Source organism: Eptesicus fuscus, chromosome 5 (genome assembly GCF_027574615.1).
Source record: "Eptesicus fuscus isolate TK198812 chromosome 5, DD_ASM_mEF_20220401, whole genome shotgun sequence".
In the NCBI taxonomy this organism is placed as follows: Eukaryota; Metazoa; Chordata; class Mammalia; order Chiroptera; family Vespertilionidae; genus Eptesicus; species Eptesicus fuscus.
The window spans coordinates 10027683-10055057 of NC_072477.1; the positions used below are offsets into that span (position 1 = coordinate 10027683).

At 49.9% G+C, this 27375-nt stretch overlaps 1 protein-coding gene across 5 annotated transcripts in view; it reads left to right on the plus strand.

Annotated features, from left to right (window-relative positions):
- TTC7B (tetratricopeptide repeat domain 7B) overlaps positions 1-27375 on the plus strand; it is a 192316-nt gene that overhangs the window by 11275 nt on the left and 153666 nt on the right. For 3 of the 5 annotated variants that reach the window (XM_054715834.1, XM_054715830.1, XM_054715832.1), the window contains exons 2-3: positions 7009-7163; positions 9037-9205. In XM_054715834.1, the coding sequence (XP_054571809.1) occupies positions 7009-7163; positions 9037-9205 (324 nt within the window). Of the gene's footprint in view, positions 1-6869; positions 6917-7008; positions 7164-9036; positions 9206-27375 lie in introns of those variants that run through there. The other 2 variants (XM_054715831.1, XM_054715833.1) reach the window with 2 other exon arrangements.

The window sequence follows — 27375 nt, forward strand, 5'->3', positions numbered from 1 at the left end:
GCCATCCTGTCACTCCTCGCTCATGACCTTGCCTCATTCTTTATCGAGGAAATAGAAACAATTAGGAAACCCGCTCATTTCCGACCACCGCTTTCCCCCTGCCACTGCCGGGGCTTTCAGTTCCTTTCAAAGGGCCTCAGCCCCTTCTTCCCCTTTGCTCGGAATCCCCTGTCCTCACCCTCTCAGGGCGTCGCTGCTACGGCCATCTCTTCTCTCTCCTGGTCACGTCTCTGCCTCTCTCTTTCCCGACCTCTCCCTGCAGGAAGCACAGAGGCCTAGACTTTCCTGCTAAACCTTCATTAACCTCCCCTGCTGTCTCGTTGCCGCCCGTCTCCCTGGTCCTTTCAGCAAAGCCTCTTCAGACTCGGCACGCCCTCAGCCTCTGCCACTTGGGCTTGTCTCCCTTGCACATCCCGAGACTTCTGATGCCAAGGTCACCCTCTGATCAACTAATTGCCATGTGTAACGATTGTTCTCTTCTCTGCCTTAGTATTCCAGTTGCTTTTAACCCACTTGACCTCTCCCTCTTGTTGGAAACTTCCTAATCTCGGTTTCTGTAACAGACACGGCCCTGGCTTTCTCTTCCTTGGCCTCCTGCTCAGTCTCCTCCATCCACTGACGAGTTCTGTACTTGGGTGTGGAATGTCATTTAACTTGGTCAAAGCAGAACTCTTGGTTTTACTCCTCGCCTCAGTACATGGCGGAATGGTACCACTGTTCGCACCATTGTGCAACCTGAAATCCAGAATTCATCTTTAATCCCTCTCCTTTCCTCATCCCCAATGCATTAGTTTCCTGTTGCCGTGGCACAAATTTGCTGGTTTAAAACAATGCAAATGTGTTTTCTTACAGTTCTGGGGGTCAGAGTTGGAAACGGGTCTCAGTGGGCTAACATCGACGTCGGCAGGAGGCTCTGGGGAGGGCCCTGCCCTGGCCGTTTCCAGCCCCTACAGGCTGCCCACATGCCCTTGGCTCAGGGCGCCTCCTCCTCCTTTAAAGCAAGCACTTTAGTTTCCTCCAGTGTCTGTGACCACTCCTGTGTGCTTCGCCACATCCCCTCTCTGACTCGGTCCTTCCTACTTCCCTCTTCTAAGGACCCCATGTGCCCTCCCAGCTAATCCTCCCACTGCCAGGTCCTAAACTTAATTACATCATGGGTTCCAGCAGCTGGGACATAGACAATTCTGTTTACTGTACCTTCGATCCAAACTGTCCTCACTCAGTCTTTTACTCCCTTTACATGCCATTTCTTGCCTCACCCCTCTGTCTATGTCTGTCACCTCTCACCAGATTGCTACAGTGGCTTTCTAACCATTTCTGCTCTTGCCTCTGCCTGGCTCCAGCCTCGAGCTCACAACAGACAGGGAGCTTTTCCAAACCTAAATCAGATCATTTCATCCCCCTGCTTATCCTCCCTCCCCACCCCAAAAATGATGCCACACTTTGTATCACAAAATACGAGAATGTCAAGGTCTGCTTTTACCCGCCTCTCTGACTGCTCTGCCCCGATGGTTCCCTCTGCTCCAGCCACCCTGGCCTTCTCGCTGTTCCTGGAACACAGCAGCTGTGTTCCCACCCCAGGGCCCTCCATGCGCTGAGCCAATGTCTTTCTCTCAGCCATTTGCACGGCCGACTCAATCTCATCATCCATGTCTCCTTGGAGACTCTCCCTGGTCTGACCACCCATCTCAAGTGGCCGCCCAGTCACCCCGTCATGCTTCAGTTCTCCGCACATCCTGACCACTGTCTGGCCTTTTCCTGTTTGTCTCTTCATCCCACCTGCCTGGGAATGTAAGCTCCATGAGGGCAGAGACCTCCTCTGTGTCAGTCTCTGCTCGTAGTCCCTGGAGCTCGCAGGCACTGAATGAACGCTGGCTGATGTGTGCATGTGCAAAGTGCTTCGAGGAACATGATTCGCTCAGGCCAAGAGCGCTGGGCAAAGCTTCTCCAAGGTGACCCTGAAATGCATCCCAAAGGACGCCTGGGATTTGGGCAGGAGAAGGGAGGGAGGATAGCATGCCCAGGCAGGCACCCTCAGCCCGGGAAGGATGCTGAGGGCCTGAGGGTGTGTGCATGAGAGGCTGGTGGCCCGGGACAGCGGGAGATGGGCTGTCGGTGGTAACCACAGACCTAAAACTCCTTCACTTGGTTCCAAGGTGATGGACTAGGTCCTGTGTACTCTCTGTGGGTGGCCAGCCAAGCTGCTCTAGTTTTTTTTTTTTTTTTTTTAATTACCTGGTTGTTTTGTGCAGGTAATGAACGCATGTGGTAGTAATGATCAAACGTTAAAAAAAGCATATAGTGGCCCTAGCCGGTGTGGCTCAGTGGATAGAGCATCAGCCTACAGACTGAAAGGTCCTGGGTTCGATTCCGGTCAAAGGCACATGCCCGGGTTGTGGGCTCGATCCCCGGTGTGGGGCGTGCAGGAGGCAGCCGATGAATGATTCTCTCTCATCATGGATGTTTCTGTCTCTCTCTCCCTCTCCCTTCCCCTCTGAAAGCAATAAAAATATATATTAAAAAAAATAGTATATAGTGCAAGGTAACTGCCTCCTGCACTGTCTCCATGCCCTCTCCTCCCTTCCACAGAAACAACCACTCTTTGGACTTTCCAGGGGCCCTTTTAGGGATGATATGCTGTATATCCGTACATTATACGAAAATTTGTTGTTGGTTTTGTTTTTTACACATAATAGTGATATGCTACTGCACACCCTAGTTGGGGTCTCTGTCTCTGAGGTTGTTACCTATAACATTATGTTGCTATATAACAAACCACCCCAAAACTCAGTGCCTTAGAACAGCCAGCTGTTACTGTTTTCACGATTCTGTGTGTCCGCGGGCAGCTGCGGGGCAGCTCCGCGTCATCACTGCCCTTGGCTGGGCTTCTCACCTGGCCTTCCCGCCTCCCAGGCCCAGGCCAGCCGGAGCATGTTCTCATGGTGGCCGCAGAGAAGCAAGAGGGAAGCAGAAGCGGCTAAGGCCTTTGCCAAGCGCTGTGTGCGTCAGATTTGCCACTGTCCTGTGATCGGAGCAAGTCACGTGGCCACGCCCGGGGTCCGTGGGAGAGGCCACAGAGCATGTGGATTCAGGGAGGCTGAGGACCCGGGGCCATGAGGGCAGTCCGGCCGCCACAGACCTGTACTTAGATCTGTTCCTTTGTACAATGGGCACACTGTGTCCCATCGCATGGGGCACCATAGTCCATTTAGCAGGACACCTGTTATCTCTGTCCTCTGCTGTGACCAGGGGGCCGAATGTGGTAAACATCCCTATCTGCCCATCTTCGTGCTCCAAGTGCTAAAACTGGAATTTCTGGGTCACATAGTTCAGGTACATCAGTCATTTGGTAGATGTTGCTAAATTGCCCCCTGTAGACACTCATACTAATTTATGCTCCTACCTACAGCGTCTGACAGTGTCTGTTTTGTGTCAGCACTCTATTCTGGGCGGAGGGGTGACCAGCACACAAACGTTAAGATGCCTCTAAGTTACCTGCGACTTACAAGAAGCCAAATGAACCAGGGGATGGAATTCACTGAGGTCACCCTGAGACTGAGACACGAGAACCAAGAACCGGGCTGTCTTTGCTGGGTAACAAAGGGGCCGCTGAAGAACCAGTTCCTACTTGAATAGGGGCTTGTTTTTTCCTCTTGGATCGGAGCCCCAGCAGGAATGGTTTGAATAGGCCTCAATGCTTCTCTATTGACATCCAAAACCGAGTCCTAGAGATTTTTTTGTATTGATATCAAGTACTGCCTGAAATAGAGTAGAAACCCTAACTTTCCCCCCTCCATCATCTGATCAAATCTCTGTGTGTCAGCCGCTTATCCCACAAGGGAGAGGGCTGTGAGGAAGGGACAGTCGCCTCAAGTGGCAAAGGTCACAACCCCTCCTTCCCTGGGTGTATGGGGGAGGCCGAGGCCGCCTGGGCACTGCACTGTGCCAGCCACCAGGCTTACCGGGTTGGGGATTGTCTGTTGGGAGATGAACCAGGGGACCAGAGACCCCTCCTGGGGGCTGAGTCCCATGCTAATCTCAGGAGTGGTCTCTATTGGATGCCAGGCTTTATCTCGCTAAAAGTCACTGGAGAGCTGGTTTCTCAGCCTCACTTATACCCCCCCCCCAAAATGTTCGTGGGGTGGGGGAAACCAGCCCTGGGCACCCCTGAGCTTCTCCATCCTGGAAGGTACGTCTCGGCCCCGTGTTGCAGTCCTACATCTCTGCCTGCCGCTGTGGAATGCCCAGCTGTGCCCGGCTGTGCCCTCCTCGGTGCCTGGGGAGTGGGACAGGAAGTAGGGGAAGAGATACTGAGACTGAAGTCTTCCATGAGGCAGAATTCTGCTGTAAGTGTCCCCGTTCCCCTGTTGCTGGCAATCCTAGCGCCGACCTGGTTTGTTACCCAGTTCTCAGGGATCACTCCTCTGTCGCCTGATGTCTAGTGTCTTGAAAATTGTTTTTATTTAAAAATATATTCTGTCATGTTTTTGTGAGTTTCCGATGGGAGGTTAAATTTGGTCTGTCTTGGCTGGAAGCGAATGTCTATTTTTACCATTTTGATCCTCTTTTATTTTATATTTAACTCTTTAATCTGAAATTGACCCCGAGGTGTCTTTTCTCCTTGCGTCCCACTGTCCTCGCCGGTAGCCGGGCACACGATTGGGCAGTAACAGCTGGCTAGGTGGCGCCCTTTTCTCCTGTTGCTAGTGGATTCTGCCCGGGAACCTGTGAGGTCCTTGGCAGGTGCAGCCAGTGCCCATGGTCAGGCCGTGAGGCCCCCGAGCCGCCGTCACCGTTAGCACTGAGCCTCGCAGCCTCGGTGTAATTGCTCTGGCATGAGCTCCTGGCGGTGGTTAAGATCTCTGCCTCCTGGTTGGGAGAGTGAATGACAGCGAAATCACCTTTTTTTGCAGGGGAATAAAGAAAACAATTTGCTTGAGAGATTCATTGGAGGCTGGGAATTAAAAAAAGTTCAAAAATGATTCTGTAGCGGCCATGCTGAATTTCAGCTTAGATTGTAACCTCTTCGCCCGGAGCGGGCGGCTCCTTCCAGAACTAAGGAACTGATTCTCGCCTACCTGGCGGGAAACTCCCACGACCATTCCCCTCTTCTTCTCCCTGCCCTTGATGGTTCAGCTCTAACAAATCACTTACGAGTTCCCCAAACAACCAGGCTGTGCCACGCCTTTGCACATTCTGTTCCTTCTGCCTGGCATGCCTTTCCTACATTTTCCACCTTGAAACATACATCTGTCACGTGTGCATTGTATTGGTGTATAACAGTCAGATCCCGTTGTAGCAGTACTTCTTGTACGCCTTTAATACTGTGTGTGTGACTGCCCTGGCACTCACCAGCAGGCCTTTGCCTACACACCCTTCACCCTGACCCCTAGATTTCTTTATTCGCTGGATTTCCGTTCTGGGAGGAAGCTGCTTGTTACCTTTGTCCCTGACCGGCGCTGCGGCTGGTCCATCCACAGGGTTACACGGGCGTCCCTGAGCCCTCTGCAGGCGTGGCTTTATTGTTTGCTGGTGGGGGACCTCGCTGTGGGTCCTGCCTGATGTCCTCGCCATTGCCTTTTTCTTCTTGGACAACTGAAGAACCTTTGAGTTCAGATCTCCGAGTTAACTCTGCCCGTTCTGGTGATGCTTAGCTCCTCCCATCATCTCTGGCATCATCTCTGGCAGGCTATTGTTGGCTGCTCAGAACTCAGACACGGGCACTGCTGGGCATGGGAGGCCCAGCAGCTTTGGGTCACTGAGCAGAGGGCTTGGGAAGGCTCTCGGTCCAGCTCTTGGCCTTTGGAGGCCCTGCCCCGCGTCTCAGATAACTTTGGGTTGCACAGACCTGCCTGTGGCGGTGTCTCCAGGGCCGGCATGCTCAAGATAAAGCTCAAGTCCCCTTTGGCCACTGACCCCAGTTGGGGTTTTTTTTCCTGCACCCCAGTGGTAGCTGTTAGCATGGGTTTGAGGTACATCCCTCCAGACTTTTAAAGGCTGCCTTTATATTTTAACACAACTAGGTTCTGTCCCACCACAGAGGAGAGAGACCGTGCTCAGGCTGGCGTACAGATTGTTTGGGTTTGTCCACAGCAGCTTGGATGTGTGGATTCCAAAGAGCCGCTGCTGGAGTGAGCTTTTATTCTGTTAACCGGCCAGCACCGACAATAGCAACGCCATTGCTATACGTATTGCACTCTTGGGAATAAAGCCTTCACACAAACGTTCCCCGAGATCAGTGTCTGTATAGTTTTTTAAAACATATTTTTATTGCTTTCAGAGAGGAAGGGAGAGGGAGAGACAAAAACATCAACGATGAGAGAGAATCATTGATCGGCTGCCTCCTGCACGCCCCACACTGGGGATCAAGCCCACAACCCGGACATGTGCCCTGACCGGGAATCGAACCATAACCTCCTGGTTCATAGTTCGAAGCTCAACCACTGAGCAACACCGGCCAGGCTGTTTGTATCATTTTGACTTTTAGACAAAAAACAGACTACCTGCATTCAGGTTGTGTTGGCACAAGCTCGTCTGAAGAATCTGACTGTACAAGCCATTCTCCCGGCTTGTATCCGGGTACGAAGGCCATAGAACACGGCAGGGCTGGGAGGTTCCACGGCATCGCTCTCAGGAAAGACATGGGTTGGGTCCTGTGTGTGTTTTGTAAAGATCAGTCTGAATGAATCACAAGACAGCTTTATGTTTTTCTACTGAACTGGAGCTCACTCCATGTTACTGTATCCGTCTTTCTAGATTCCGTAATTTCGTGACAAAAGAGGACAGTGCTTGAGTCCCCCCCCCCCCCCCCCCCCCCCCCGTTTGAGTGCGTACACTGGAACATTCTTTACTGCCGACCGGACTGCACCCTAAGATGGTGCCTACTTGGACCCCATCTGAGGTTATGAGGTTCCAGGTGGGCCTCATTGGGGGGGTCCTGAGGCCCTGGGGGTTCCCAGCACAGACCACTCCTTGCCCCCACTTAGCCTCTCGTTTTGTCCTTGACAGATGACATGGCAGAGCTCCTCCTTGGGGAGTCGAAGCTGGAGCAGTACCTGAAGGAGCACTCCCTGCGGCAGGGGACCAGCCCCCGAGGCCCCTGGCCCCAGCTCACCGAGGTCCGCAAGCACCTGACCGCCGCCCTGGACCGCGGGAACCTCAAGGTACCCTGGGCCTCTGGGGTGAGGGGAGGCCATGGGGAGGTGCTGGCGCCACCTGCTCTGAGCTGTGTGGCTGGGGACGTCGCCCATGACGACCTGGGCGGGGTTGGAGCATCTCCCCGCCAGCTCCTGTGTGATCCATGGGTCAACCCCCGGGGGGCGACCCCGTGGGGGCTTTCGGAGTCTCTCCGATGAGAGCCTTCAGTGAGATGCTGTTAGGAAATGGCACTAATCTTCCCCAAGTGCTTGGAGTAAGCTGTCACATGTGACCCAGAGCTCAACCTGCCACCCTGTTCCACTGTAGGAAATCAGGAGTGCCACTTATTACCCAATTTCCTGCCTGAAATATGTGGTCCATGAGTGCCCCAGGCCGCTGTGGCCCAGAGCGGTGCGGGGTTTCCTACTGGGGACGGCACCAGGTACCGGGGTGCTGCGGGAGGGAACCAGGCCCGGACTTCCCTCGTCTTCCCTCGCCTTCCTTCGCCGAGCCGGACCCCAGGCCCCCCCTCCTCCCCGCACAGGAAGCCTTGCACACCTCACCGCCCTTCTATTCATCTGCCCGTTCTCCGTTCTGTTTAGACTCAGCTCTCCGCCTCCCTCTCCAGCCTTCCCTCTCTGGCTTCCTTTGGATCCCCTTTCAGCTCACCTTCCCTCGCCCTGCCCCTCCCACCATCCTCTCCAGCGCAGCCTGTTGTCTCTGCTCCCTTCCAACAAGTGCCCGGAAGCGGCCGTCGTGGCTGGCACAGCTGCTTCGCCATGCCCTGGCTGGTTCCCTGAGCCGTCGACCCTGTCACAGCTTTAAATGACAGAATTCGTGCTATGGAAGCGGAAAAACCCAGCCTTGTATAGCTTAGCTTCCGAGGGAAGGCCTGGGAGATAAACCCGTCTCCTTATATAGATGCTGGGAGCCTCTTCTTTCTCTGCTGTGAGGGGGGCAGGGGAGCCGGTGGGCGTGGCCTGGGGAAGCTGACCGCCGGCCTAGATGGGAAGGAGAGCCCATCAGGGCAGTGCAGCGTGCAGCCGCTGGCTGGGAGAGGGCCCAGGGGCAGTGACCGCAACAGGCTGGAATGGCTCCGTGAGGAAAGCCGCCCTTGGAAAGAGAGCAGGTGCTGGTTTTTGCACTGATTTAGAAAGCCTCTCTCCTCCGGTTATTTGGGTCCTGCCCAGTGCAGTGAGCAGGACCCCCGGGATGCCTGTGGAGCTTCCTTTTTTGAGACGGGCGCTTACATGTTTTGTTCATAAAGTATTCCTTCTGTTTTTGCCCCAGTCCAGCCGAGCTGCCTTAGGGGAACCTCAGCGTTTCTGTTTCATTTTGCAACAGCTTCATTGAAATATAATTCACCTGCCATCATCTACCCATTTAAAGTGTACAATTCAGTGGTTTGGGGACTATTCACAGAGTTGTGCAACCTGTACCTGAATTTTGGAACCTTTTCATCACCCCACAACATACCCCTCACCATTAACAGGCTCCTCCCATTCCCACCGTCCCAGCCCTAGGCAAACACTGGCCTGCATTCTGCCTGTAGCTTCGACCTTTCTGGCCATTTCATACGCATTCAGGAGACTTTCACAACCGGCTCTTTTTACTTGGCATGATGCTTTGAGGCTTGTCTGTGCTGTGGCTGTGTGTTAGTCCTTCCTCATCATGGCTGAGTCATACTGGGTGTGTGGCTCCACCACGTTTGTTTATCCATCCTCAGTTGATGGACGCTTGGGCTGTTTCCACTTTGGGCTCCCGTGAGCAATCTTGCTGTGACTATGTGCACCCCGTTTCTGTGTGGAGAGCCCCCGCTATGCGGTAGCAGGTGGGTCCCCAGGCAGCACCCCTCATAACATGGTAGGAAAATGTGCTTTCCTCTCCTTTTCCTTCTAGTCAGAGTTGCTACAAGAATCCAATCTGATCATGGCCAAGCTGAACTACGTGGAAGGAGATTATAAGGAAGCTCTCAACATTTATGCGCGGGTGGGCCTCGATGACCTGCCGCTGACAGCCGTCCCCCCCTACAGGTTGCGGGTGCTGGCGGAAGCCTACGCTACCAAAGGTGAGGGCTGCGCCGTCTGTCCCTGGGAGGGTGTCCCCCGGGGCCGTGCTGTTTGGAGCCGGCAGAGCCTCCCCGGAGCCTGCGGTTTGACCCCTGGGCCCTCGGCCGGTGATGGACTCCCAGCAGGGCGCCGGGCTGGGCCCACGGCCGGCGTTGGATAATGTGCGGCCCAGCAGCACGAGGTTACCGCAGAGCCTCGGTCTTCGGTTGTCCCTGAGGAGAGGAGAGACAAACATCTCAGTCCAGTTTTCCGATAATTGATATGCAACGTACGCGGAGACTGTTCTTGGTAATTAAGATGCTGCAGAACATTTATAGGGATGCTTATTATATGGCCAGTTGGCCATATGGCTGACCACGTTCTCATTCAGTAATGCCACCTGTGTGATAATTAAGGGCTAAGTGGTTGCTCCAAGTGGCAGTGACGGTAACAGTCAGTCATCCCGTGTTTACCTGTGTGCCCTGGGGCTCGGGGGCTAGAAGGCGGGGTAAGTGTCACCCTGGTGGCGGGGAAGGAGTTTGTAATCCATTGTGAGAGGATGTAGTCTCGTGGACAGAAAGGACAGAGGGAGGACACGTTGTTTGACTTTTTCACGTTGCCACTTCCTCCTCTGTGAAATGGGTATAATCACGCACGTCCTAGACTTGGGAAGACTACATCACATATTGTACATAAAGCATGACACAGTACCTGGCACGTACTAAATGTTACTAAGTGACATTTTAAAATGTCAGCCCCAAACAAGGCAGCAAATGGTGGAAGCTGGGCATGGGTGACAGCTTTTCAGAGGCAGGAGCGGTCACCGCAGGCCAGCAGGGCCAGGAGGCCTCCTGCAGGAGGAGAGACACTCTGGACTTCTGACGGCCATGGTGAGAAGTGGGCCGTCTGAAACAGCCACCCACAGCTCACACTGTGCATCGTGACGGACTGTGGCTGGCCCGGAGGCCGCGGCCCGGGCGGGCGATCCTCCAGGGCAGCAGTGCGCTGGCCTCCCGTGTGCAGCCGGCCGTCTGACCTGGTGTCCTGTGCACAGCTGAACAAAGACCCAGCTCCAGACACGCTTAGAGCTTTGTGATGGGGGTGACATAGTCACCAAGTTCCCCGGGGAACTCCGAACACTGCCAGGTTCATCTAATTAATCTTCTAAGCGTCCCGTAGGCTGGGAAGGATGCTGTCACTCCTGACAGGGCATGCTGGCCGTTCACTGGGCACAGTCCTTTCAGGCTGCCTCAGGGGGTCCTGCGAGCGCCCGGCCTGTGTCTGCATCCGTCATCCGTCATCCGTCTGAGTCATGGGGTGTACTGGGGTCTGTGCCACATAGCTGCCCCCTTCTCTCTCGGATGCTCACTGAGCCACTGCACGTGCCTTGGCTTATGGGAGGGGTGTATGTGTGTGTGTGTGTGTGTGTGTGTGTGTGTGTGTGTGTATTATTTTGGGCCAAGAATGATATTCTGCAAAGCTTCCTCTGGCGGTTTCCAGCTGCCTGATTGACGTGGGGCCCGGTGCAGCGTAGCCAGAAGTTGTTTTGCTAGTGGGGGTTGGGGGATGGCTCCAGGGCTGCTTAGCAGCAAGAGCTCAGGTCTTAGTTTTGGCTCTGAGACGGCCTGGTGGTAGCAGACTGTCTACAGGTGGCACTGCCAGCTTAGTCTTGTGGCTGCCATGCACAGGGAGCGAGGAGGACAGGAGACTTGGTCCCTGAGTCTGGCCCTGGTGATATGTGGTTAGCAGTGGGTCCCCAGCCCTGGACGGAGGACCTGGCTCCTGGGACACACTGGCTGGCTCCAAGGAGACCCGGCCCTGGCTAGTTTCTAACTTTGTAGGCACATGTGGAGTCACAGGTGTACAGGGACAGGGAAGGGTCACCTGCTTGGGCCCAACTCCCACGCTGTACTGGCTGTGTGACCTTGTACAAGTTCTCAACGCCTCTGTGCCTCAGTTTCCCCACCTATCAGGCTCTCATTGGACTGTTGTGAGGATTACATGAGATAGTATATGTTAAGTGCTTAAAACAGTACTGGCACACAGTGAGCCTGATGGAAATGTTAGCCTAGAGGGTAAGTGTTTGGTGGGAGAACCACTAGAGGTGACGTATAATAGCAGGAAATTGCCCCTCTAGTTCACAGAAATGCCCAAAGACGGGCCAGTTCTCTCACGAGTTCAAGAGGCTCTTGGCCGAGCTCTGAGTCAGAATATTTTGCGTTTCCTTTCTTCATCAGGTCCTTGAGAATCTTTCAGGGGCGATTGCCAACAAGGATTGGAGGGACGTCAGTGTACAAAGCCTCTTAAATCAGAAGGCGTGAACCCCTGGCCCGCAGGCACCGGGGCAGGCTGTGCTGAGTCAGTTCAGTGTTTCCAATGCTTTGAATGAGTGGCCGGCATTTCCAAATCAGGAATACTTACCAACTTGGCTTTCCATCTTCTTGGAAAGAAGGGAAGAGCTGTCCCCTCATTCTCCCAGGGCAAGAGCAGGCTGGAGCCAAGCACAGCTGCCCCTTGGATGGGCTACACCCCATCCACACCCCTCCCCTGTGTGGCCTGCATAGTGGTAGGCGGCGGAGTTGACCTGCACAGGTTCATAGGTCACCTAGACTCTTGCATGGTCTCTGAGGTCAGACTCTACCAGGACTTTCAGCCAGAGCCCAGAATGTCAGTGAACACCCACATCTAATTCTTCCTTCCAGCCATGGCCGGGAGCTCTCCCCCCCTGGCCTGGTAACGTGAACGTGGTTTACTGGGAATCAGAAGCCAGCGTCATTCAGTTATGGAGGAACTCCTGAGGGCCAACACCGTGTCAGGGCTTTACTGTCTCTTTAACCCTCTCAATCCCTAATTTACGGACAAAGGAAATGAGACTGGGTGAGGTTTCTAGGAACCATGTCAGAGCCGGCTCTGGGCCAGGTGCTATGCCCTTTGTTTGGGTAGAGCCAATTTCCACAGCCACCCTGTGAGGTAGGCACTGTTATTTTTTCCATTCTGCAGATGAGAACACTGAGTCCAGGGAGGTTAGATAACAGCCAAGGGTGCTAACGCTGGGAAGTGATGGAGGCAGGACCCGACCTTGGATGGTTCCAGGGCCCAGGCTCCTACTGAGTGGCAGACGGGGACTCAGTCTGAAGAGTGGTCAACTCCAGAGCCCATGTTCTGATCGCTTTGCCCTGTTGGTCTGTGGACCAGAGCTCGCTGGGGCAGGTAAGGTTTCCTCGGGGAGAAAGCATTCAGGTCACTCGAGAACGTCCTAGATTTGCACCTACCCCCTCTCCTCAGCCCCACTCCCACTCGCTCCTTGCCCTCGCCCAGGTTTTTTCCTGTAAGTTCTGCTGTCCCTCAAGCTCATGTGTCCTATCTTCAGAGTCAACCCTGCTCAGTACCGTCCCAGCACAGTGGATTAGAATCACCTGAAAATTGTCCTAGAATTAGTTGTACAATTGCCAGACTAGCCTCTGCTAGTGAGGAGTTCCCCTAAGGGAAGAACTCTGTTTAGTTTGTTTGCCCTTCTCAGAACTTAGCACAGTGTCTGGCACATAGTTGGTGCTCAGTTATGGAATGGCATGTATGAAACTTCCCTTGCTTGTATTTCTACCGAGATGCCTATCAAGTAATTCAGGTGATTCTGGGTGTCTCTGCTTCTAGCCTGTCATGGTCAGAGGTGTGGGTTTTGTTGGGGGTTGTTTGTTTATATGTTTGTTTTTGCATGTAGATAGCACACTGAGAATATTTTGATGATTCGGAGTCATTTCTGCTAATTATGGGAATACCTGCGAGATCATACTGACATCCCACCATCACCGCACCTGACATGGGTGTCTTTCCTGAAGGTGGTACCTTTCAGTTCATTTCCATTATCAGGGAGTTCCTAAGTGGATCTCAGTTCTCCCCACCCGATCGGCCCCCACACCCTCCTCCTATCTCTTCAGCCTAAGTAGAGAAACAGAGAATGGGAATAGAAGAAGTGGAGAAACTCTAGTTTCTGGCAGTACTGGGTTAATCAGGTGAGTAGAGGTCTTTGCTCTGGGTACAGGTTGAGAGAGCCATTGGTATCTCCAGGACACCGAGTGGCCACAGATGTTCTTTTCCCAAATGGGGAGGCCTGGCTTGGGAACAGTGGACACATGGCCTCTCTCCTTTGGAACTTAGACCTCCTGGACATGGGGTGACTTTCTGCAGCGAGGACAGTGGGAGCTGAAGTGGCGTGCCTTCCTAGAGATGGCCTTTATAAATGCCTTGGTATGTACCTGTTGTAATAAAGAGGCCAAAAGGCATTGGCTCCCATCTGAGGGAAGTCCTCTACAGTCCTCTGATAGTCCAGCTGATCAAGGCTGGTGGTGGCTGTGTGCGCTGAGGTTACCATTCCTCCCCCTCCCGCTGGGCGCAGTCCACAGCTGTGTGATGAAGCGGGGTTGCTGGACTGTTGCAGCTCTTGGAAAGGAAGAGAGAGAGGCATCCAGGGGGCGCGGAAGTAACACACGTAAGTTCTACTGACAGTTCCTTGGCGAGAAGTTACGATAGGACCACAGCCACCAGGAACCCCTGTTAACGTTTGAGAGTATTCCTCTGTACTTACCATATGTGTGCATTTTTAAAAATGAAAATGAGATGATATCACATCTCCTGCTTTGCAACCTGCTTTTTCCACTTCACTGCAGTCATAAACACTTCCCGTGACAAACGGCACATTTGTGCATCATTTTCAGCAGCTGTACAGCATTTCATTGTATGGGAAAGCTAAAATACATTGACCTCAAAAGCCTCTGTTTTTGGACATGTCGGTTGTTTTCAGCTTTTCACTGTTACATGTAAGTGCGGCTGTGACGAACACCCTCTCAGCTGGGCTTCGTGCTTGTTCTCCATGGTTTCCCTAGGAGGGCTTACCAGAGGTGGAGTTTCTGGGTCAAAAGGGAGGTATTTCCAGACTGGCCTGCAGACCGGCTGTTCCTGTGTGCTTTCCTGCGCAGTGTGTGGGACGGGCCGCCTCTCATTCTGGCCAACACTGTATAGAATCCCTTTGATCTGAAAGGGAACATTTATTCTTCCGCTTTTTGTTGAGTATAGGCTATATGAGAAATAAAGAAAAACATAAAGCAGAAAATAAAATCTGTCTCCATGCAGCCATTTGAGCTAACCACTTTTATAACATATATATTTTTATATAAATATCTATGTGTCTTTAAACTACATTTATATCTTTAAATATATAAAATGTATAAATATATAGACATACATACATTATTTTATGCACAGTTAGGATTATTCTGTATATATTGTTTTATATTCTACTTTTTCACTCTATGGATATATGTGTATAATTATTTTCCATGTCATTAAATATTTTTAAAAACCTTTTTGATATCTCTTTTTTAAAAATCCATTGATTTTTAGAGAGAGTGGAAGAGAGAGGGAAAGACAGAGAAGTATCGATGTGAGAGAAACACATCAATTGGTTGCCTCCTGCACGGGCCCTGGGGCTTGGGCTGGGGAGGAGCCTGCAACCGAGGTACGTGCCCTTGACAATAATCGAACCCGGGACCCTTTGGTCTGCGGACCGACACTCTATCCACGGAGCCACACCTGCTAGGGCTTGAAAACACTGTTTAATGTCTGCACAGCGGGTTGCCTTATGGGTATTTTGAACCAGTTGCCTGTGGAACATCTGTGTTGTTTCAGTTTTTCATATTACCAATATGCTCTATAGCTTTTTTAAAACAGCTTTATTGAGATACCATTTACATACCATAAAAGACAACCTTTTACAGTGTACAGTTCAGTGATTTTTATTATATCCAGAGTTGTGCAATCATCACCAAAATTAATTTTAGAGCATCTTCATCACCCCAGAAAGAACCCTGTACTCATTAACAGTCACTTCCCATTACCCGATTAATGCTCCCCAGCCCTCGTCAATCACTAATCTACTTTCTGTCTCTATAGATTTGCCTATTCTAGACATGTTATATAAATGGAATCATATAATATGTAATACTAGAGGCCCGGTGCATGGATTTGTGCTCCGGTGGGGTCCCTCTGCCTGGCCTGTACCTTCTCGCAATCCAGGACCCCTCAGGGGATGTCGGACTGCTGGTTTCAGCCCAATCCCTGCAGGCCAGGCCATGGGACCCCACAGTGCATGAATCCGTGCACCATGGCAGTTTCAGCCCAATCCCCACAGGCTAGGCCAAGGGACCCCATTGTTGCATGAATCTGTGCACTGGGCCTCTAGTGTGTATATAAGATCTTTGGTTAATCTCTTCCTTCCCCTCCATCCCCCTTCCCTCTGGGATTCATCATTCTGTTCCAAGTTTCCATGCCTGTGAGTTGAGTGTCTGCCCCCTGGTGGTCAGTATGCAGCATAGTTACTGGTCGAATGGTCAAATGGTCACTTAGGCTTTAAATATATATAGATTTTGTCTGGCTTCTATCACTTAGCATAATATTTTCAGGTTTCTCACATGTTATAGCTGGTATCATTCTTTTTTATGGCTGAATAATATTCCATTGTGTGGATATACCACATTGTGTACATTTAATTAACACATGCATGCATGCATCAGTTGATAGACATGAGGTGGTTTCCACTTTTTGGCTATTATCATTAATGCTGCTATTAACATTTGTGTATAAAATTTGAAGTTGACATATGTTTTCATTTCTCTTGGTTATATACTTAGGAGTGGAATTATTGGGTCATGTGATAACTCTGTGTTTAACTTTTTGAGGGACTGCAAATTGTTTTCCAAAGTGGCTATACTACTTTGAAGGTTATAGCTTCTCTACATCCTTGTCAACACTTTATCAATTCTTTTGATTACAGTTAATCTAGTGTGTGTGAAGTGCTATCTTATTGTGGTTTTTATTTGTGTTTCCTTAATGACTAATGATGTTGAACAGTTTTTCATGTGCTTATTGGCCATTCCTCTATCTTCTTTGGATAAAGGTCTATTCAGATCTTGTGCCATTTTAAAAAACATATCTATTTTTATTGATTTCAGAGAGAAGAAGGGAGAGGGGGAGAGAGATAGAAACATCAATGATGAGAGAGAATCATTGATTGGCTGCCTCCTGCATGCCCCTCTCCCTCCCCCCCCCCGCCCCCCCCACACACACACTGGAGATAAAGCCTGCAACCTGGGCATGTGTCCTTGACCAGAATTGAACCTGGCTGACACTCTATCCACTGAGCCAAACCAGCTAGGACTTGTGCCCATTTTTTAATTGGGTAATCTGTTTTTCTATTATTGTGTTGTAATAGTTCTTTATAGAATCTGGATATATGTTTACAGATATATGTTTTTCCAAATATTTTCTTTCATTCTGTGGGTTGTCTTTCAGTGTATAAGACTTACATTCCTTTTGTTAAGTTTTATTGGTATCCTTTGAAACACAAAAATTTTAAATTTTGATTAACTTCAGTTTATCTATTTTTTCAGTTATTGCTTTTGTGCTTTTGGTGTTGTATTTAAGAAACCATTGCCTAGGTGGTGTTATTTTTTGTTTTTTTAGTTTTATAGTTTTAACGCTTACATTTGGGTCTATGGTCTATTTCAAGTTGATTTTTGTATATAGTGTGAGGTAGGGGTCTAACTTCATTCTTTTGCATGTGGACCTTCAGCTATCCCAGCACCATTTGTTGAAAAGACTATTTTTATTTTTCCCCATTGAATTGTCTTGACATCTTTGTTGACGTCAATTGAACATGAAAGTAAGAGTTTATTTCTGGACTCAATTTTATTTCATTGGTCTATATGTCTATCCTTATGCTAATACCACACTGTCTTTATTACTGTAGCTTTGTAGTAAATTTTGAGATTGGGAAGTGTGAGTCCTCCAACTTTGTTTTTTTGTGTGTGTGATTTTTAAAAGATTGTATTGGCTTTTATGGGTCCCTTACATTTCCATTAGAATCTAATGGTCAATTACTGCAAAAATAAGCTTGCTGGGAATTTGATAAGGATTATGGTAAATCTGTAGATCAATTTGGAGAGTGTTGCTATCTAAACAATATTAGGTCTTCCAATCCATGAACATGGGATGTCTTCTTTCATTTCTTTAAAAAATGTTTTGTAGTTTTCAGTGTACAAGACTTACATTCCTTTTGTTAAATTTATTCCTAAGTATTTATTCTTTTTTATGCTATCATAGTAAAATCATTTTTTAATTGATTAAAAAATTGATTTTAAATTGTTGTCTGCTAGTATATAGAAAATACAACTGATTTTTGTGTATTGATCTTTCATCGTGTCACCTTGCTGGACTCATTTTTTAGCTCCAATAATTTTTATAGAATCTTTAGGGTTTTCTATATATATAAGATCATGTCATCTGTAAATAGGATAGTTTTCCTTCTTCCTTTCCAGTCTGGATGCCTTTTATTATTTTTGTTGTTGTTGTTGCCTAATTGCATTGGCTAGAACCTCCCATACAATGTTGAATAGAGGTGACCAGAGCAGAGGTCTTTGTCTTAGGGTGAAAGCTTTCAGTCTTTCACTAGTAAGTACCATGTTAGCTGTGGGGTTTTCATAAATGGCCTTTATCAAAGCCAGCTTACCTTTACTAGTGTTTTTGAGTGTTTTTATCATGAAAGAGTGTTAAATTTTGTTAAATGTTTTTTCTACTAAGATAATCATGTATTCTGTGCTTTATTTTTTTTGAATATGGTTTATAACATTAGTTGATTTTCATATGTTAAGCCAATCTTGCATTCCTGAGATAGATCCCACTTGGTCACAGTACATAATTCTTTTTATATGTTGCTGGGTGTGGTATGCTAATGTTTTGTTGAAGATTTTTACATCTATGTTCATAATGGATATTGGTTTATTTTTCTTGTGATGCCTTTGACTGAGTATCAAGGTAATACTGGTATCATAGAGTGAACTGTGAAATGCTCCCTCCTCTTCTATTTTTTGGAAGAGTGTATGAAGGATTGGTGCTAATTCTTCTTTAAACATTTGGTAGGATTCACCAGTAAACCATCTAAGCCTGGGCTTTACTCTGTAGGAAGTTTTTTGATTACTAATTCAATCTCTTGTTACTCTGTTCCTTTAATAGAGTTTAATAGCCTTTACTTGTTCTCCGCTTTCTTCTGTATGACATCTTTTCATTAAAGCCGCGAGCCTCCCAGTCATGGCAGACAGTTCTGGTCAGAAAGGATTAGGGTGAATGACTTTGAGGAAGAGTCTCTATTTTCTTCTACGGTAGTACCTTGAGCAGCAGCTCATCCATGTTGTAAAGTAAGCTCAGTATCGTCAAGGGAAGCAGCGTTTCCTATGTTTGCAATTGATCGACGAAGTCAGCCTGATGGACGAGTCCTATTTTTTCTGCAGGAAACTACCAGCCACTGCCAGGTTTTAAGCAGGAGGACCGGATTAAGTTTATAAGTGGGAAAGATCCTTCTGGTACAGAGTGGAGAATGGAGTAGAAGGAATTAAAGATCATGGTGAAGGAGACTGATTGGGGAGGTGAGCTGGCTTTGAGCCCTTCTCCTCCGCTGTTCTGCATTTCAGGGGGTCTGACTTGTACAGGCTGTATCTGAGGTGCCCAAGTCCGTTCGTTTCTGCCTGGTTTGGCCAACTGGAAGCACTGGCAGGACATCAGAGGGCAAGAGGGGAGGGGATCCTTCTTTGCCTGAGGCAGCACCTTGTCAGCAATTGGGTGTCTTCAGTTGCTCCAGCTTCTGTCAGACAAACCCTTCCTCTGTAGTTCCGACCCCTATTAGGGAGCTTCTGCTGGGTCCTATTTCCCACCGGATAGCCCCAACCTCTGAGCTCTTGTAACTCCGCCTCCTCCCTTTGTCCTTTCCAAGCAGCAGGATGTTAGTGGCCTCCTGCTGCTGCAGAATTCTGGGATGCAATGCCATCCTTTTTGGCTTCTCATCTATTTCATCCCCGATGCAGACAACTCCATACATTGTCTCCTGTATGGGAAAGAACTAGATTGATTGCTTTGTCCCAGCTGGACCCTGACAGATATTGCAAAAGCCTGGAGTGCTGTAGGCCATTGAGACAGTGTGTGTGTTGGAGAGTTGGTGTGGGAAGGTGGTTGAGGGAGGAATCGAGATGACTGAGATTTTTGGTTTAGCTCACTGGGCGGGTAATGATGTAGTTAAGACAGGCAAGGAGCACGGGAGGAGATGCTGGGCTGGCGCTGAAGGTGAGAGGATACCTCTGTGACCACAAGAGGGCGTGTCCAGGGAGACTTTCTAATTCTGGGGCTGCTGCTCAGCATAAGAGTCTCTAGGCTATTTATTGTGGGTTTTTGTTGTTGTTTGTTTCAGGATTAAGGAATTGACTCTGTATAGATTTGCTTACACCTCGGGAGTGGAGAGAGTGAGGAAGGCAAGAACTGCGGCCCCAGTGTGTAACGGGACCTCCACCTGTGGGCAGAGTGCTGCCAGGCCGACGAAGGGGAGGAGGGATGCACATGACACAGAGCTTTCCCGGGGGTCCCAGGGCCTGGACACATGAGCATGTGAACATGGTGGCAGATGTAGACGCTTAAGGAGGTTGTGGTTAAATGTGGTGAAGGCCGTGAGTAGACAGTGGCTTAGTGCCAGAACTAGTTGGTCTGGTCTGAGGCTTCACACACCAGGGAAAAGTCCACACTGAGGTAATCAAGAGCGGGCCCCACCCCACACCCACACCCTCCCCAGAAGTCACCTTTTCCCTCGGGTTCCTGATGCGTCCTCCTGCTAACCATTCAGGTCTCAGCGCGGCTGAGCATCTTTCCAGAGTTTGGAGGCCGTGTCCTGCTCTGTACCACCCTCACTCTGCTCCAGGCCGCCCTCGGCCCGCCCACCTACCTGCCCTCACGCTGCCAGGCTCATTCCCACCTCTGCTTGTCTTCTTCTCCAGCACAGCGCCCTCTCGTTTTCCCCGTGAGGAGGCCACACTCAGTGATACCTCAGTGCCACCCTCTCCGGCTCCGTTGTCCACGTCAATCTCTCCTTCCTCTGAGCCACCTCTATTTATAGTTGGTACCATCCGATTTGGTGCTCAGTTTTTGTTGAATTCTTTTGCATCTGCCACTTGCCTCTCTCAAACTAGATCATATAATTGATTCATTAAATCAGCAAATACGTGAGTGCCTCCTCTGGGCTGGTCTCTGGGCTGTGTCTCATCTAAGCTGCTTGCTTCAATGTGGAGACATTCCCCCCCCCCCCCCCCGGCATCCAGGGGCAGACAACCGAAGATAAACTGTATCTGAGTAACATACAAGTTACGCAAAAGTGCGGTGTTTTCAGTGTATTCTGAAGTCCTCTCCGTTTTAGATGAAAAGAGATTTTGTTTTGGGCCTGATAGAAAAGCAGTAATCTTGTCTCTAACTCCTCCCTCCCCACACTCAGCTTCAGGCTGGGTCACCCCAGTCTGTGGCCTGGGTTTCAGCCTGTTTGGCTCTGAAGAGCCCATCTCCTGTGGCTCATTTCCTTTGAAAGCCAGTGACTCCTGGGGCCTCTGTAATGTAGCTTTCTCCCCTGCATTGTGTGCTAGCTGCTGCATTGTGCACTCTGAGGATTTGGGTCCTTGCTGCTGCTGCTTCTTAGGGCCTAGACTTATACAAAGCTGGCCAAGTTATTAAAAAAAAGGCACCTAGTTAGTCCAGACTCCTGTTTGATATTTCAAAACCAGGACTCGTGACTCCTACTACAGCGCTTGGCTGCCACCACCCATGACTTAGCTCCCATCATTTTCGAATCATGTCTGGTGCTCATTTTCTTCCCCCAAATGTTCCTGATGCTTTGGGAATGAAAAACGTATCCACATTTGGAAAGCTCAGAGCTCTGGGGGTGGGAGCAGAGCACAGACTGTTCTGTGCAGAAGGAGGGCGTCAGAGCTGGCTCTCTTGGCTGTCCCCCAGCCACACTGGGGCTGGGCTGCAGCTGGGCCTCCAGGGCCTCGCTTGACCCACGAACCAGGCAGACCCGGGCACACTGCAGCCTCCCAGCACAGGGAGAACTCAGGTTCTTGAGCTCCTACTATGTACTAGGTTCTGGAATAACAGTAGTAAATGATTAACCATTAAAACGTTTACAAAAATTCCTTGTAAACACCCCCTAAGCATTTGCCCCTTAACATCCTTAACCCTGACAACAACTATGAGAGGGAAAGGGGGTAGGCTCCCCATTTCAGAGGCGGCGCGAAGGGTGGATCCCCTGTTTTAGCCCCGGCTTTTTCTCCTTGCTGTCAAGTGCTTGCTTCCTAGATTGAGGCTGGCGTGTCATTTTTGTAGAAGTGCCCCGGTGCAGAGACTGCTGAAGCTGACTGAAAGAGGCCGAGTCGCCCTGGGGTGCTGCCAGGTGCCCTGGTTTGTGTCCAGTGGCTCCCAGAACCAGCGTGCACCTCGCAGGAGGTCTTGGAAACGTCTTCTCCCTTGACAGCACTCGGGCTTCTTACTTAAACAGTGGGCTTCAAAACCCGGAATTCCACAGAAGGCCTCTGAGCAGGTCCTCTGCTAAAGGCTCTGCAGACCGTGCCACCTGCGACTTGCTGCTAGCCGCCCTCCGAGGTCATCCCCGCTGTGCCGGCCGCGGCCGCCAGGGGGCGCGGGAGCCGCGTCCTCGCCCGCGTTCGCGCTTGCGCAGAGCCGCTAAGCGCCTGCTTCCGCACGCTCCCTCCAGTCCAGGGCGCCCGCCTCCCGCCTCCCGCCTCCCGCCTCCCGGGCCGCTCACCACTCGCAGGCCCTTAAATTTCGAGGTCAGGGATCGGCGAAGAAGGGTGCACTTGCCAGCCCTCTTTATTAACCTCGGGTCAGTGAGGCCCTGAGGGAGCGCAGGCCGTTTCTAGAAAGCTGTGCCTTCAGCCTGGCTGGCGCTCCCTGGGCTGTGCCGAGCCCCTGCTGATGTGCGCGGTTATTCTGGTTATTCTCTGCGAGGACGGGCAGGAAGGGTTCCCTGGAGGATTTCTTGGTAGATGAACGTTCAGCTCTTGAAGGGACAGAGCCTAATTCTGACCTTTCTGAATGGGATATTTGCTAATGACCATGACCTTCCAGAGATCCTGACAAGGACAGACAAGTAACCACTGGCAGTGCTTGCTCCCTGGCAGAACCTCCCCCCACCTCCCACCCCCACCCCCAGTCTGTTGGGGGCTGTGGCCCAGCTCTATGGGCTTGCTGTGGTAGTTAGCTCATCCGGCAGGGCTCAAGGTCAGGGCTCAAGGTCATCTCTGCCCGTAGCCTCTGTATGACTTGGGCGCATCATGAACCCTCTCAGAGCTTGAATTTCCTTCCTCCTTGCTGAGTGAGAGGAAGCGGGGAGATAGGGGATCCAGGTTTTCCCTCGAGAAGCTGCTTTTCTTCCTTTTTTGAAACCTTGAGATCCTTTCAGGTGCAGAGAAAAAAGTAGTTTTATTGGAAAGCCCATGAGTGGAGGGAATGGGGTAGAAGCGGGGCCACAAGTCCTTGCTGAGTGCTTTTGCCTGCGTGCAAAACCCAGAAACTGGGGAAGGGGTGGAGGGGGGAGGGGGGAGAGTGGGAGGGCGTGAGAGTGGGAGGCGCTGTGCTGTGCCAGCCTGGTGCCAGCCGAGGTCTCCACTGGTGAGCTCCCAGGCCTCTTCCCATCCAATGTAACAGTTCTGCAATGGTGGGAGCTGTGTTGCATGTAGCCACTCATCTCAGGTTGCTAGCCAGAGCTTCCTGTTTATATTTAGATGGTGTCAGAAGAGCAACAAGCCCCTTTACTGCCATTGACCCATATTCCCGGCTAATGCTGGTCGTGTTAGGAGACTTCTCAGTGGTCCTCTCTTTGGAAGCAAGCAGAGGCTCGGAGCCCAAGGAAAGCCTGGAGCTGGAGCCTTCGTGCGGGGCCACGGCGGCGCTGTTCTTGGTTCTGTGACACCACGTCTGTCTCAGTGATGTGCTGTTTTCATTGTGTTGAAAACGCCTGCCTGCTCATCCCACCAGAGGTGGGGCTTCTGGCGGGAAAAGACCCGTCCCGCTCCGTGAGGCCCAGCTCGCCGGAGCGCTGCACAGTTGGTGCTCCGTGAGAATCTGTTGAGCGAAGAAAGGACATCTTTTCGCTGGCAGCTCTCACTCCTTGCTGCGGTTGGGACATCAGGGGCTACACTTTGCACTGTAGGGGTCCCCCTGGGTGATAAGTCCACTTTTTTTAAGCAAAGAAACTAGAATCAAGACGGAGTGTACATGGCATTATGTATTATTTGAGGTTGAGGGTCTGTGGGCTTAACTGGGCTTAATTCCGAGAGGTGGGGATGTGGGTTCTGTGTTCTTCTCCTTGCTCTTCCGGATTTCTCAGGTACCCCTCAAAGAAACTGAAGATTGGAATCGCCCCAGGAAAGGGGTTTGTTAGTAAGTGTAGTTACTCTTTGTCAAGGACATATTTATTATATGCCAGGCTCTGAGCTGCACCTCATAATAGTCAGTGGGAGCAAAGGCTGTTATTCCCATTTGCTTGCTGAGGAAATAGAGGCCAGGAGATGCTGAGGAGCTTGCTCGATGTAGAGCTAGTAATTGGAGAGGCTAGGGTTTGACTCCAGGTCTGCCTGCTCAAAAGACCATGTATTTTCACTTCTTAATATTTTACCCAACTGTTTGGGAGTTAGAGTATAGATGTGAATTTAAAAAAAAATATATATTTTATTGATTTTTTACAGAGAGGAAGGGAGAGGGATAGAGAGTTAGAAACATCGATGAGAGAGAAACATCGATCAGCTGCCTTCTGCACACTCCCTACTGGGGATGTGCCCGCAACCAAGGTACATGCCCTTGACCGGAATCGAACCTGGGACCCTTGAGTCCGCAGGTCGACGCTCTAGCCACTGAGCCAAACCAGTTAGGGGAGAATAGATGTGAATTGTAACACAAAGATTAAAAATAATAAAACATAGGATTATCATATGACCTACCAATTCCATTCTAGGTATGTATCCAAGAGAATTGAAAATATACATCCACACAAAAATACTACATGAATATTCATAGCAACATTCTTCATAATATTCTAAAAGTTTAAACAACCCACATGTTTATCAATTGATGAGCAGATAAATAAAATGTATTATATTCATGCAACAGAATATTATCCAGCAATAAGAAGGAATGGACTGCTTGAAACTAGATAGAGGTGGAGGTTTACAATATTATAAATGTAATAAATGCCACTGACGTGTTCACTTTAAAGTGGTTAATTTTATGTTATGTGAATCTCACCTCAATTTTTAAAAACGCAGTGAAGTTCTGGTACTGGCTACAACAAGTATGAACCTTAAAAACATGCTGAGTGAAAGAAGCCAGATACAGATAGTCATATATTATATGATTTGCTTTATATGAAACAACCAGAATAGGTGATTCCACAGAGAAAGTAGATTAGTGGTTGCCAGGATCTGGGAGGAGGGTGGAGTGGGAGCAGCTACTAATGGCTACGAGGTTTCTTTTTGAGATGATGAGAATATTTTGGAATTAGCTAGTGATGATGGTTCCACAATTATGTGAATATACTATAACCACTGAATTGTATACTTTTAAAGGGTGAGTTTTGTGGTATGTGAGTAATCTCCCAATAATATGTTATTAAAATTTATATAAAATAATATAACAAAAGAATAAAATGCTCCCACTTGGAGACCTCCCAGCCAACTGTTACCTAAAGATAACAGTGATACAAAGAATAGTCATGGCGTTTTACAGATGAAGTCCTCCGTGGACTAGGAGCCAGGGAATCTGGCTGCAGGCCCCATGCGTAGCCACTACTTAGCACTGCTTTGCATGTAAAGACACACAGATAAATGAGAGGTATGGGAGAGTGTAATGTAAGGGCTAAGAGCAAGCACCTGGGAGTCAGAGTGTCTGGTTGGAGTCCTAGCTCCGCCATTCACCAGTTGTGTAATCTTGGGTGAGTCACTTAACACCTCAGAGTCCTGTTCCCTCGTCTGGAGCACGGATGACAGTAAATCCCCCTCGCGCTGCGAAGGTTAGAAGAATTGTGTCACACTCTCCGCACAGTGTCTGGCGGGTAGCTAGCACTCACCTCATGTGGTTATTGCTCTTACGTGGTTACTAAGTAGACGCTGAAAGAGCAGACATTCGGATTGCAAACTCTCACTTAGCATTTCAGGTCGAATGAGCATCTCATTTGCTCCCAGAACTGTGGAAGGGACATGGAAAGATCATGTGCTCTAGCAGGTGAATGTCTAATTCTTTCATGAGTGACGTGTGTGTGAGTGTGTGAGTGTGTGTGTGTGTGTGTGTGTGTGTGTGTGTGTGTGTACACACGTGCACAAGACAACAATGTCTAAAAATGCCCAGAAAGGGCCAACCGTGGCTCCCAGCCAGCGAACCCCAGAGCTCACAGCGGCTCTGGATTGACAGGGACTGCCCAGGAGGCCTAGGGCAGCTGCCGCCCCGTCCGCCCCGGCCTGTGGTGGGTCCCATCAGCTGTCTCCTCTCCACGCCCTGGACAAGGGCCTGTCTTCTCGTTGAGTGAGGAACACCTGACACCTGTGGGAGTGTGGCCTTTCTGGAGGTGAGAACACAGGACCGGCAATCCGGGCTGCCTTTGCCAGGACTGTGCTCTGAGGATCTTGAATCTTCTCCCGAGTTTCTTTTCAGCCTCGGAAATTGAGATCCCCTGGAAATTGTCCCAATGCCTTTGAAGTCCATACCACAGGGCTCAGTTATCAGAGACGTGGTGTCATAATAAAGTTTTTCTGGTACTTCCAGTAATAGATTCCCCCGTGGGTCATGTTACAGCAAAGCAGCAGGGTGTACCTGTCCCAGGCTTGGCTTCCAGAAATGCGATGAAGAGAAATGAGGAAACAGTGCCTCATGTTGTGGTACATAGTTCACATAATCATGTTTTATGGTCTTTTATTGTGTTGCATAACTTCACAAGAAATTAATTCCCTGTTCATTTTAATGCGATTAAAAAATCAAAATATTTGCTTTGCCTGTTAATCTTCTGGAGTTATACCGCTACGCCGGTATCCCTGGAGTCCACCCCTTCCTAAGGCGGACGCAGCCGGCGTGGGAGGCCCGCATCCAGGGAGTTGCCCGGGGTGATGCAGCTCTCAGTGGAAGAACGGCACCACTGCCCCGGGGCCCTGGACTTTGATTTCTGTGCCTGTGCAATTGGAAACTCATTTTTATTGTCATTGCTGTTATCAGGCACTGAATATGCTGTCAGCGGCCCAGTGGACGCAGGATATTGTGAGCAGGGTTTTGTAGTCAGATAGACCAGGGGTCAAAACCTGGCTTTCTCATTAACTAGCTGTGCAGCCCTAAGTTCAAGCTTATCTACGAGGAGCTGTTAACACCTCCTTGCAGAGCGGCTGTGGGGATTATGAATGGTGCACGCCACACCCAGGCATAGTGCAGGGTGCTGAGTAGGGCCTGGACGAATGGACCGCTCATGCTATTGGAACTGTTCGGTCCTACAGACCCAGATCGGGCTCCTGAAGGAGTTTGGGGTGCTAACCCCTGAGTGATCACTGGATGTCTTGGCAGGAGATTGCAGCTCTCCACTTCCTCAGCCAAAGCTCCGATGGGTAGTCGCTGGGGAGATAAAATGGAGCTCCTTTCACAGAGCATGGCACTCGATGTGGAGGGAAACAGAGGTGGAGGCCCGTTTGCTGAATTCCATTCTGTAAGTCACACCGACATAGAACACTTGAGGCTAAGCACACTTGAACTTTTATTTTATTTTATTGTTAATCCTCACCCGGGGATATTTTTTCCATTGATTTTTAGAGTGGAAAGGAAGGGGAGAGACAGAGAGAGAAAAACATCGATGTGAGAGAGACACATCAATTGGTTATCTCCAGCATGCGCCAGGGCCAGAGATTGAGCCTGCAACCCAGGTACGTGCCCTTGACCAGATCGTACCTGGCCGATAGAGTCCACAGGCCGACTCTATTCACTGAGCCGAACTGGCTAGGGCACACTTGAACTTTTAAACTGGCCAGGGCACCCTGACCGGTTTGGCTCAGTGGATAGTGCGTCGGCCTGCGGACTGAAGGGTCCCAGGTTCAATTCCGGTCAAGGGCATGTACCTTGGTTGCGGGCACATCCCCAGTAGGGGGTGTGCAGGAGGCAGCTGATCGATGTTTCTCTCTCATCGATGTTTCTCACTCTCTATCCTTCTCCCTTTCTCTCTGTAAAAAAATCAATAAAATATATTTAAAAAGAAAAAAAAAAAACTGGTCAGGGTCCTCAGCCTGCTCCT